The following is a 13860-nucleotide window of genomic DNA, read 5'->3' as shown; positions in this document are numbered from 1 at the left end:
TGGATGACTATCTAAATCTATCTCTTGGAGAGTAAAGCCCTCTTTCTTGGGATGTCTGTAAGCAAAAACTGCTCAAGGAGAACCTTTTATAGGTAGATACGTAATGCTAATTAATTTGAGGTATGTAAGTATTTTCTTTTGAAGAAGTGAGTTATGAATTAGGTTAGTGTAAAGTAAGTATATTTTCAGGTTTTTAAAATTTTTTATTTTTTATTTTTTTGAGACAGAGTCTCACTCTGTCGCCCAGGCTGGAGTGCAGTGGCGCGATCTCGGCTCACTGCAAGCTCCGCCTCCTGAGTTCACCCCATTTTCCTGCCTCAGCCTCCCGAGTAGCTGGGACTACAGGCACCCGCCAACACACCCAGCTAGTTTTTTGTATTTTTAGTAGAGATGGGGTTTCACCGTGTTTAAACTAGGATGGTCTCGATCTTCTGACCTTGTGATCCGCCCGCCTCGGCCTCCCAAAGTGCTGGTATTATAGGTGTGAGCCACCGCGCCTGGCCTATTTTCAGGTTTTTTGAGCACTCTAAACATATATTGGTTTATGTTCATATTGTAAAATAATCTCAGAAAAAAAGATGCTGCATTAGAGTTGATAAAGGTAATCTATGGAAACAAAATGTCATACATTTAACAAATATCAAAGGTCTGCTTTCTGCTAGATATTGTGCTGGATGTTGGAGATCTGTTTATGCACAAGGCAGATATGTGATACTTGCCTACAATCTTATGAAAAGTATAAGTATATAAACAGTTAAAATATGGATGATAGCTGCTGTAGGAGTTGTGATGTGGAAAAAAAAAAAAAAAAAAAAAGGCTATGGAAACACAGATATTTAATCCAGACTTGAGAGGTTCAGTGACTGGAGTCGCATGGCGACAGCCTAAGTCAAATGCTGGGAAGCTACTTGCTGGGAAGGCTGAGAAATATGGTTGTTATTGGGCAGCCATGTGTTCAGCTATATGTTCTCTCACATGAGAAAGAGAGAGCAGTCTGTGCCTTTCTTTCCAAACCCTTCTCCCAAGGGAGACAACCCCAGATCAACTTCAGAGTCCAGAATCTCTGGGTGATGTAGGTTCCAGGAACCTTTAGTTTAAGACAGAGGAAGTCACCTGAGTCCTGGGGAGAGAGATGGTAGCTAAGGGAAACAAGGGGAAGAAAGGGATGTAGAACATCCATGGCATTAATAGTAAGATGAACCAAGACCTAAAGACAAAGAAAAGCATGGCCAAAATTAGTTCACTGTGGCTGAGGCATAGAGTTTGAGAGGGTTAGTGGTAAAATATAGGGCTGGCACATTTGGCATTACTAGATGATTGAAATTGTGTAGGCCATGTTAGGGAATTTGGATTTTATTTAATGGGATATATTTAAACAAAGGAGTGATGCAATGAGATTTCTAGCTGTCAAAAAGTAAAATTATATTGTTTTTGCTTTTACCTCCAAGGAATTGTTATAGACATTCCAAATGTTGTTCTTGCCCCAATTCCCATTCTAAGATTAGGAGGCCAGTGATGCAGTGAGCTTTAGGAATGTGATGGGAATGAATCTTTTATAGATTTTATTTTTGTAGTGGCAATTCTTAAGATACACCACTGTACAGTTATGTTTGCTGTAGAGTCTGTCAACTGAGTTTGAATTACAGCTCTGTCACAAACTGTCTGTGCAAGTCGCTTAGTTTCTCTGTGTCTCAATGTTCTCATCTTTAAAATCTGGATGATAAAATCCAGCTTTAAAATAAAATTTTTAAGGTTGTTAGGATTAAATGAGATAATGTCTATAAAGTGCCTGGGATAAAGTAAATAATCAGTAAATGATTGTTTTATACTGCCAATAAAAGCTGAAAGTTTATTAATTTATTTTAGGCCAAGGCAAAATGTTCTGCTGGCAAAAGTTGGTATTGAAGTGAACTTTCCAGCCAAAACCTGCATTGAAAGCAGTTAAAAATTTAGCCAAGTTAAAATTGATACCACATCCACTCAGCCAACATCATATTTGATAGGACTGTGTTGGGCCCCCTCAAAATGCATTATCTGGTGTGGGACATCCAAATGCAGTTTCAAAAGAGGGGGAAGGGAATATATAGGCTTGGAGCTTGGGAGAGAAGTTTGAAGTGGAAATAAGAGTTTGGAGATTTACTGTCATGAAGATGAGATTTAACTTGTCTCAATGGGTGCAGAAAAAGCACTTTACAAAATTTAACACTCATACATCATAATACTTACAGCAAGCAGGAATAGAAAATAATTTCTCCAGACATAAAGATTATCTAGAAAAGCCAAAAGCAATCATATTCAGTGGTGAAAGGTGAAATGTTGATAGCTTTCTTTCTGAGATTAGGAATAATACAGGAATCACTAGTTTTCAAGTCTGTATTGGAAATCCTAGCTAGCACAATACACCTAGATAAATAAAGTTTAAAGATCTAAAACAAGATGTAAAACTCTCTATTTGCAGATAACATGATTGTATATAGAAAATAAAAAAGAATCTATAAATAAGCTATTAGAAATAAGTGGGCCAGGCTCGGTGATTTATGCCTGTAATCCCCGGACTTGGGGAGACCGAGGCAGGTGTATTGCTTGAGCCCAGGAGTTTGAGACCAGCCTGAGCAACATAACCAAAACCCTGTCACTACAAAAATAAAAAATAAAAAAATTAGCTGGGCCTGGTGGTGGTGGTGGCACATGCCTGTAGTCCCAGCTACTCAGGAGGCTGAAGTGGGAAGATCACTTGAGCCTAGGAGATTGAGGCTGCAGTGAGTGGTGATCATGCCACTGCACTCCAGCCTGAGTGACAGAGTGAGACCTTGTCTAAAAATAATAATAATTAAATGAATTTACTAAAATTGATACATGTAAGGTCAATGTACAAGTATAGATGATATTTCTATGTACTAGCAATCGCTAGGAAATTAAATTAAAAGTCAGATTTTACAAATGGACTTCAAATAACATCAAAAATGTCATATGCAATAAAAAAGCTAATAAAAATGTGCAAAATCTCTATACTGAAGACTATAAATATTTCAGAGAAGAGTTTAAGAAGACCTAAATGAATGGAAGAACATTCCACATTTGTGGATTGGAAGACTCAGTATCATTTAGATGTCAGTTGTTCCCAAACTGATCTATAGTGTCAAGGGGTTTGTTTTGTTTTTTGAGACGGAGTCTTGCTCTGTCGCCCAGGCTGGAGTGCAGTGGCGCCGTCTCGGCTCACTGCAAGCTCTGCCTCCCGAGTTCACGCCATTCTCCTGCCTCAGCCTCTCGAGTAGCTGGGACTACAGGCGCCAGCCACCTCACCCGGCTAATTTTTTTGTAATTTTAGTAGAGACGGGGTTTCACCGTGTTAGCCAGGATGGTCTTGATCTCCTGACCTCGTGATCCACCTGCCTTGGCCTCCCCAAGTGCTGGGATTAAAGGCGTGAGCCACCGGGCCCAGCCAGGTTTTTTTTTTTTTTTAATGGAAACTGATAAACTGATTCTAAAATTTGTGCAGAAATGCAAGTGACCTAGGATAGCTAAGATACTTTTGAAGAAAAAAAAAAAAAGTTGGAAGGCTTACACTACCAGATTTCAAAGCTTACAAATAATTTATTTAGTGTGATATTGGTACAGTGACTAGACAAGTACACTAGTGGAACAGAACAGAGTCCAGAAATTAACCCACAGAATATAGCAACTTAGTAGTAGAAAGAATAGTCTTTTCAACAGATGATGCTGGGGCAGTTTGATATTCCAATCAAAAACATTGAACCTTGACCCCTACCTAATACCACTTAGAAATATTCTATTAAGATGGATTATAGTCTAAATGCAAATGTTAAGACAATAAACATTGCAGAAGAAAAGGTAGATCAATGTCTTCATGACCTTGGGTAGGTGAAGATTTCTTAAAGAGGTCCCAAAAGGCATTAACCAGAAAAGAAGATATTATATGATAGATGGGACTTTGGCAAAATTAATGTCTTCTCATCAAAAAGACATTACTAATAAGTCAGTAGGCAAACCACAGGCTGGAAGAGGATTTGCAATACCAATATTTGACAAAGGAGACTGATATCCAGAATTTATCATTAAATTCTACAAGTTGGCTGGGCGCGGTGGCTCACGCCTGTAATCCCAGCACTTTGGGAGGCTGAGGCAGGCGGATCATGAGGTCAGGAGATTGAGACCATCCTGGCTAACATGGTGAAACCCTGTCTCTACTAAATATACAAAAAATTAGCCAGGTGAGGTGGTGGGCGCCTGTAGTCCCAGCTACTCGGGAGGCTGAGGCAGTAGAATGGCATGAACTCAGGAGGTGGAGCTTACAGTGAGCCAAGATCACACTCACTGCATTCCAGCCTGGGCAACAGAGAGACTCCATCTCAAAAAAAAANAACCACAGGCTGGAAGAGGATTTGCAATACCAATATTTGACAAAGGAGACTGATATCCAGAATTTATCATTAAATTCTACAAGTTGGCTGGGCGCGGTGGCTCACGCCTGTAATCCCAGCACTTTGGGAGGCTGAGGCAGGCGGATCATGAGGTCAGGAGATTGAGACCATCCTGGCTAACATGGTGAAACCCTGTCTCTACTAAATATACAAAAAATTAGCCAGGTGAGGTGGTGGGCGCCTGTAGTCCCAGCTACTCGGGAGGCTGAGGCAGTAGAATGGCATGAACTCAGGAGGTGGAGCTTACAGTGAGCCAAGATCACACTCACTGCATTCCAGCCTGGGCAACAGAGAGACTCCATCTCAAAAAAAAAAAAAAAAAAAAAAAAAAAATTCTACAAGTTAATAAAAAAGATAACCCAGTTAAAAATAGGTGAAAGATGAGAACAGGCATTTCACAGAAAAGAAATATCCAAATGGCATATTAAAAGGTCAGTAATATAATTGTAAATCAAAGAAATACAAATTAAGGTCATTGTTGGAATACACCACTCCCACCAGAATGGCCAACATTAAAAGACAGGCAAGACCAGGTGTTTGCTAGAAAGTAGAGCAGTTGGCACTCATATTCTGCCAGTAAGTGTGCAAATTGGTTGCAAATTTTTGGAAAACTGGCAGTTTCTCTTAAGGATAAACATTTACCAGCTGGATGTGGTGGCTCATACCTGTAATCCCAACACTTTGGGAGGCTGAGGTGGGCGGATCACCTGAGGTCAGGAGTTCAAGAACAGCCTGGCCAACATGGAGAAACCCTGTCTCTACTAAAAATATAAAAATTAGCTGGGCATGGTGATGGGCGCCTGTAATCCTAGCTACTCCAGAGGCTGAGGCTGGAGAATCACTTGAACCTAGGAGGTGGAGGTTGCGGTGAGCCAAGATCACGCCATTGCACTCCAGCCTGGACAACGAGAGTGAAACTCCATCTTCAAAACACGCACACACAAACATACACACCCCCCCACCCCTACTATGTAATTTAGCAATTCTATTCCTTAGTATATTCTACTTAGCAATTATACTCCCAGTTCATTCTTGATAGCCCCGAACTAGAAACAGTTCAAATTCCCATCAATAGGAGATGAGTTAAATTGCCATATATTCCAAAATGAATATTGTACAGCAATAAAAAAGAGGATTTGTTTTGTCAGATATCAATATTTATAAAGCCTTATTTAGGACAGTGTAATATTAGCACAGAATAGACAAAATGTCCAATGAAACCAGAAGCAAGAGACAAAAATATCCATGTATATCTTGGAACTTGATATATGAGAGAGACGGCCTTGCAGATCATTGAGGAAAGGATGGATAATACAATTATGGTGTCATAACAGTTGATTACCCATAGGGGAAAAATATAAAACTGTTTTCCCTTATGGGAAAAGGAAAAAAAAAAAAAAAAAACTTACAGCACACAAAAATGAACTCCAAACTCACTAAAAGCTGAAATGTAAAAGGAAAAAATTTAGAATGATTGAAACAAAATAAGATCCCTTTATGACCTTGTTTAGGAAAGGACTTCTTAAGGCACAAAAGCCTACATTTTAAGGAAAAGATTGATAAATTTGATATTATTAAAATGAAAACTTCTCTTCACCAAAATCACACAAATAAACACAATGACCGATTGCACTGTAGGAGAATACATTCACAATACAGTTAACAACAAAAGGTGAGAATTCAGAATATATTATTTTAAGGATTTGGTTCACAAGACTGTGGGGGCTGGCAAGTCCAAAATCTGTAGGGGATGCCAGCCAGCTGGAAACTCAGGCAGCTGTTGATGCTGTAGTCTTGAGGCAGAACTTCTCCAGGAAACTTCACTTGTTGCTCATAAGGCCTTCAACTGATTGGATGAAATCCTCCTCTCCCCAAGGTAATCTCCATTGCTCAAGTCAACTGATTATCGATATTAACCACATGTACAAAATACCTTCATAGCAACACCTAGATTAGTGTTTGATTAAGTAACTGGACACTGTAGCTAAATTGACACATAAAACTAATAATCACAATGCCCTACATTATTTATTAATCATGTAATGGAAATTAAGACCACAGTGAGACACAATTTTATATCCATTAAATTGACACAACTGAAGTCAGTTAACATCAAGTATTGAAAGGAGTGGATCAGCAGGACTTTTATCTACTGTTGATGGGACTGTACGCTGGTACATCATTCTGGCAAGCAAGTTGGCACTTCCTTATAAAGTTGATCATTTGCATACGTACACCACAGGAATTTCTCTCCTTGAGGAGCTCTTGCACATGAATGCCAGGGGATGAGGGAAATTTACAGGAATGTTATGGTAGTTTTTAAAAAATACAAACAGTGAACAACAATCTGGAAACAAACCAAATAATCAGTCATAGTAAAATGGATACATAAATTATACTATAGTCACAGAATGGCATAGCAAACAGCAGTGAATAAATGAATAATGGCCACGTGGAATGAGTGAATTTTAGAAACATAATATTGAGTCTAAGAATCAAGGCACAGAAGATTAAAAATAACACAATACCATTTGTATAAAGCTCAAAAGTGAGTAATACAAAACAATATAATGTTTGGGGCCACATGCCTACGTACAGATAGAGACCTACGTGTAAGGAGGAAGGTGGAGGAATGGGATAGTGAAGGAATGCAGAGGTGGATGCAAGTGTTGTCAGTGTTCTAGTCAAGTTTGGTAGTGAGTTTCTGGGTATTTATTTTGTTTATTACTACTAATAATAGATGTTTGATGTTTCATCTTTTCATTTTATCAAATTACATAAAATTAGAAAATGAACAAAACATGTGCTTCCATTTCCAGTCCAAAGCACTGAAATTTAAAAGTAGTGTGCTTTAATCTATGAAAACATTTCTTAAAACATTTTTTTAAAAACTGAAACTAAGTCTGTGAAGGGCTTAGAAGATAATGTAATTCAGGTTTATAACTAAGGCCATCCTTCATCGAAGAGGTCTAGATCAACTGGAACAATGGTTAACTTTTTTGTTGAGGGTGGGGTGATGAGGTCATTGACTGCTTTGCCATGGAAACTATTGATCGTCTCTCTAGAAAGCGTTTCATATGTGCAAAACTTGTCACTTAACTTCAGCAGGAGATACTGAATCTGGTGTGGAAATAGGTTACTAAAGCTATCTAATACCAATTTTTATTAACTTGACATTGGCAGTCAGATGACGAAGTGTTTTCATCAAAGGTGCTACTTCATTCCTTAAAATCAGTAAGTTAGTGGAAATGTTATAAAGCTACATTAGTATAGGGAGGCTCTAATTTTAGTCTTTTTAGTTATGTGTGATGGAGCATAGAATTATTTTGGCAAATGGTTATTGGGACTCTCTTTCAGGTTTTAAGTTTTTAATTTGGCCGACTTACCAAGGCTCAAATTGAGGGATGACCCACTTTTGCCTGGGTCAAAGCAACCAGGGCATGGAGAAAATAATTGGGTTTTCTTTGTAGGAAGCTTTGTAAGGTTTCCCAGTTGGCAAACTCTGTATCCCACATCTGATACGTAGAAGAGCTATGAGTAGAAATATGGGTGTTTTCACCATAAAATTTCTAAGTTGCAAAATGCACTTTTGAATACTTAAGCTCTCTTAGGTAATTCTCTTAGCTGAATGAGTAACATAACGTGCCATTTGTTTACAGATGCTTGATAATGTGAAGAGCAGTATCATGTTTTCTTTATCTAGCATTTGATGGCTGTTAACCAGTGAAATGAGAGATTAGATTCTGTGCAACTAAAAGCACACACTGGATCCCTTAAAAAACCGTGTCACCTTCTATATAAAGTATTAAATTAGTTGTTTGGCGAGATGCATATGTTATGCTATTGAGACAGTGATGTTTTCTTAATAAAGAGTACAGTAGATGTTTTTGTAAGTTCAAGAAAATGTTGAAGCTTACAAGATAAAAATTACCATAGTAATATGTGAACTGATCTTTGTAATTGAGCATAGTACCATATGATTCAGCAAGCACTACTTTACAAAATTGGTAAGTGTATGTATTTTTAAAAATTTCTAATACTGGCTGGTAATAAAGAATACTAAATTATCAACTTTATCTTTCATATCATAGGGGATTATCTTTTTTCACTCAGCTTTGTTTTTATACTTTGCCTATCATATCACTCTTTTTTCCCTCTTGGGTTGGGTTAAAATAAAAGGAGAATATTTTCAACTTCGAACTGTCTTCATATTTATCCATTTCTACATTACTTATATGATTACTTATTAGGGCACTCGTGGTATTGCTTTTATAACTGTTAATGATAGTGTACTGTTTTTAAAGTTAATGCTGGAGCAAATAAGTCAATATGACCTAGAGGTTGAGTGTCATCCTTGGAGCCAGACGGATAGAGTGAATCTCCTCTCAGCAAGTTACTAGCTATACGTCCTTGGCAACTTTACTCTGTTTTTCCTGATTTTTAATAAAAGTGAGTTCAGTGCGTGATACCTTGTAAAAGCTAAACAGATGATAACTATAATAATAGCAATAATAAGATTATTATTGAATTGAGCATTTTCAGTTATATGCTTAACATAGTAGCACCTGTGTCTGTTTAGCATATTCGTTTGCAATATAGAACAGGTTGGCTGTAACTCCAATCTGGAGTCAGAATGCCTACCTGTGTGAGGGTCTAGTTCTTTTGAATATATTGTAACTGCATCTGTTATGTATTATGAGTAAAATGTTTCAGGGTGACGTACTGATTTAACAGCAAAACAATTATATTCAGTCTAATGTGTGTTTGAGTGCCTACCATATGCAAAGCAATGCAGGTAATATATAAATATGTAAATTACAGTTTCTGTTCCTAAGTACTGTCAGTTTAACAGGATTAGGGAAATAAAGGAAATCTACTCTTTTAGGCACCCAAGTGGATAGAGGTTGTGCTATCAGAAAAAAAGTTTAGGCTATGTTAGTAATAGAAGCAGAATGAACCATAAACCAGTTTAAACATCTTGGGGAGCCAAGGGGAAATAAATGGAACTGCTTGCTATGCCTTGGTAGTTGGTTTTTTTCATATCTAGGGATCTCTAAGTTAAGGTTTACAATCGATTATATTTTATATTTTACAATTTATTTTTTCTACATGTTTGTGCTGTAAGCACCTACAGGTATATTACTTGTTAAAAGCTGTGTATGTAGCATGCAGAAATAGAAATAAATATAATATTTATTTCCTCAAGAGAGGCATACATAAAGTTATGACCATTGTTAGCATAAAGGAGGGAGAGGTCACATTCTGTGGAAAATTATCAGAAGCGATTTCATGAAAGAACATTTGAGCTGAGATTTCATAAAGATGCATGTGATTTCAGGCAAAGTTAGGGAAATTTAGTGACATGTTTACCTGGTGCTACGTCAAGGAATAAGTGTGAGTAGAAAGAGAACGGTGCATGGTGTACTCATGAGATAGTGAATCTTCCATTTGAGCAGGATTGGGGGCTATGTGTAGGATGTCTGGTGAACCTGGAATACCTGTAATTTAAGTAAGTAATGGGGATCCATGAAATAATTTTTTGTTTTTGCATGGGATATGGTGGTGGTAATGGTGGTAGTGGTGGTAGGCTAATAGAGCTAGATTATCTAGTAACTGCATTTAGGTGTTTATTGAATTCATGTTTTTTTCTCTTTCAGGAAGTTCATGATTTGTTGAAAGACTATGACTTAAAGTATTGTTATGTGGACAGAAATAAACGAACAGGTAAGGTTTCTATTTTAAGTATCTAATTTCATTTTGATTCTCCATATGCTCATAGAACAAAAAAGCTTAGCGCTTTTCATACTTAAGCTAATCATGGAATTTTTAAGTCTTAAATCATGCAAATGTAACCCACACAATCTGTTTTCTGAAGGTAATATTGGTATCCTAAATATTAATTACATAAATGAATATAGTATTACTAGAGACTTATGAATTGTTATAATGAATGTTCTGTTACAGCGAATGTTCTTCATAGGCTCAAAGTTCCTTGGTTTTAATTGTATATTACTGACTTAGTGAATAGATTGTATGACTTGACCTTTAGCTGGGGAAATTGAGAAACTCACTTAGGTTTTCTGGGTATTAGTTTTATATCTGTGAGATTAAAAGACTAGATTATTTCCTTTTTGTGCATGTAATATGCAGCTGTTTAAAAGCATCCTTTTGAGACAATAAAAATAAAGTATGGAGGATAATATAATCACTATGTACACATCCACTCCCAAATTATCAAATGGTAGTATTTTGTCTTTACAAAGTATATACATAGCTAGAGCCCTCATGTATATCTGTTGAATTTCTTGAGATTAAAAAAAATTGAAATTCACTTTCTACTATTCTGATTCCTTCCCTCCCAGCCTCCTTGTCTAGGGGCAAGCACTTATGAATTTGGTGCATATTTTCCAATTTATGCAATTATATTGTGATAGTCATTAAAGCTGTTCACAAATTCTTGTTCTTTTTATTCTGAGCACAAGGTAAGATAGTACTTACCTGCGCCTCTTTGAAGTTGAGAGTGGACTTGTGATTTGCTTGTTGATGAATGAAGTGAGAGTGGAAATGACATGTATCCCTTCCAGGTGAAAGATTTCAGAACCTGCATGTGATTTCCTGCTCACACTTCCCTATGCTAAAGTAATTGGGGAAGGTAACAGAACCTCTTTCAACCTAGGTCTCAGAGTGACTATGATGAGCAAAATGTCCTTCCTTCCTTAGCTTCAGCATGGGATATGCAGCATGAATCAGATGAAAGCCTTTTGTTTTGTTATGCCATTGAGATTGTGTTGTGCAGAAGTTTGTTACCACAGTATCTTGACTAACCTGTAATTTTACCATATGTACCTATATATAATTAATGGTAGTCTCTGTTTTAAGCTTTTTCATATGTGGTATTCTAATATATATTTCATTTAGCAACTTGCTTTTTTTTTGGGTTAACTCAACGTTGTTTTTCAGATCTTTCCACATTGATATATATAACTCAGGTTCACTGATTTAAGCTACTACATATAATTATCATGTGAATTTATTACAGTTAATGTATTTGTTACTGATTGGCATTCAGGAAGCTTTACCTTTCTCAGTATTTCAAACAGTGATGCAGTGAATAGCCCTTTAGTTGACTACTAATATACGTTTCAACTCTTTCTCTGTAACTGAAGCTCTGAGTCATAGGTGTGCACAATTTCAGTGTTACTAGGTATTGACAACGGGATTAGAGGTAACAGCCTTCACAGCTCACACAGAGCCAGGAATAGTGCTATTCCCACTAGTCAGGATGATAAACCTCAAAATTCATGGGGCATCAGAAGGAATAATCAGAAAGTTTTTGTCTCAGGAATGGGAAAAATTAACTCGAGACAATGATGCTCTTGTCCTACGTAATGAAACTTAAAAACAAGACCAGAACGGATCAAAGTGCTTCCTCATAACTTAACCGTATCCTGGAACAAAACTCAAGAATATTTGTATGTGTCCAAAACATCTGACACCCAACAAAGTAAAATTTATGATGTCAGACATCCAATAAAAAAGTAGCAGACATGATGAAGAAGCAGGAAAACCTAACAAAAATCAATCAAAACTGGCCTAGAATTGACACAGATAAATTAATAAAAATGGACATTGAACCAGTTTTTATAATAGTGTTCTGTATGTATAAGAAGTTATAGTAAGATTGAACATGGTAAATAGAGACATGGAAGATATAAAGTATCCAAATCAAACATCTGGAGATGAAAACTACAACATCTGACATGAAATACACTGGATAGGATTAATGGCAGAGTAGACGTTGTGGAAGGAAAAATTAGTGAACTTAAAAACAATGATATAAATGATCCAAAATGAAACACAGAGAGAAAAAAACTGTAAAACATGAACAGAGTATCAGTGAACTGTGGGACAGCTTCAAGAACAATTAGAGTCCCTGGGGGTAGGAATAGTTAAAAAAAAATTTAAAGAATTAGTGGCTGAAAAGTTTTAAAATTTTGATGAAAATTCTAATCCCAGAAATCCACAGAGCTCAACCAACTTCAAGTACAAAAGCATGAAGAAAACTACAGGGTACGTTGTAATCAAATTGTTTACAGTTAGTGATAGAGTGTCTTAAAAGTAGCGAGAAAAAAAGTACACATCATTAATACATTTAGCAGGACAAAGATTAAGATGACCATAGATCTTGGAAACAACACAAGGGAGAAGACCATAGAGTAACATCTTTTCATTCTTTACCAAAAGAAAAAAAAAAACAGGTCAGCATAGAATTCTTTACCTATTGAAAATATCTTTCAGAAACAGTGATGAAATAGAGATGTTTTTCAGTCATGCAAAAGCTAAAAGAATCATCTCCATTAGACTTGCACTGTAAGAAATACTTAAGGAAGTTCTACAAGCAGGAAGAAAATTATAGATGGAAATCTGGACCTACCCAACAAAATGATGAATACCTGATATGGTCATTATGTGGGTAAAGACTTTTTTCTTAATATTAAAATATCTTTAAAGTGTAATTGACTGTTAAAAGCAAAAATAATAATATTACATCGTGAGATTTGTAACACACGTAGAAATAAAATATGTAACGGCAATAATACAAAGGCTGGGAGAGGAGAAATGGGATTACACTGTTTTCAGTCTGTTATACAGTACATGAAGTGGTATGATACCATTTGACACTTGACTGTGATAAGTTAAAGATGTATACTGTAAACCTTAAATCACCGGTTAAAATCACACAACACAGAAATCATTAATTGTATTAAATGATTTTTCCTTGGATTTTGGGACCTATGGTGTTTGTGGAAACATGTATAATTAATAACTCAATTGATAAAAGATGGTTACAGTTTTTTTTTTTTTTTTTTTTTGACACGGAGTCTCGCTCTGTCACCCGGGCTGGAGTGCTGTGGCCGGATCTCAGCTCACTGCAAGCTCCGCCTCCCGGGTTCACACCATTCTCCTGCCTCAGCCTCCCGGGTAGCTGGGACTACAGGCGCCGCTACCTCGCCCGGCTAGTTTTTTGTAGTTTTAGTTGAGACGGGGTTTCACCGTGTTAGCCAGGATGGTCTCGATCTCCTGACCTCGTGATCCGCCCATCTTGGCCTCCCAAAGTGCTGGGATTACAGGCTTGAGCCACCGCGCCCGGCCGAAAGATGGTTACAGTTCTAAACTATAACCTTGCAACCAGAGCTTTCTGTGGTAGATATGAGGAAAATATTATAGTAAAATAGGATACATTAGGGGAAAAGTTTTGGCACATTCTTGCCTTCAAATTGGACCCAATAATAAACTAAATAGTAGACCACGCAATGACTTTTAAAAGAATTGGGACCAATTGTGGGATATTTAAATTTCACAGGGAAAATAATAATATAATTAATCCCAAATTCCCTTCCAGCCTTTTTTCTGTAGA

The 13860-nt window shown here is 36.9% G+C and overlaps 1 protein-coding gene across 1 annotated transcript in view; it reads left to right on the top strand.

Annotated features, from left to right (window-relative positions):
* The window catches only part of RAVER2 (ribonucleoprotein, PTB binding 2), a 98761-nt gene that overhangs the window by 17372 nt on the left and 67529 nt on the right, over positions 1-13860 (top strand). The window contains exon 3 of the mRNA XM_017877271.1: positions 10100-10166. Within this exon, the coding sequence (XP_017732760.1) occupies positions 10100-10166 (67 nt within the window). The remainder of the gene's footprint in view (positions 1-10099; positions 10167-13860) is intronic.

Source organism: Rhinopithecus bieti, unplaced genomic scaffold (assembly GCF_001698545.2).
Source record: "Rhinopithecus bieti isolate Rb0 unplaced genomic scaffold, ASM169854v2 scaffold_6380, whole genome shotgun sequence".
In the NCBI taxonomy this organism is placed as follows: Eukaryota; Metazoa; Chordata; class Mammalia; order Primates; family Cercopithecidae; genus Rhinopithecus; species Rhinopithecus bieti.
Note: the sequence above shows the minus strand (reverse complement) of the source record. Positions and strands in the feature narration are given on the sequence as shown.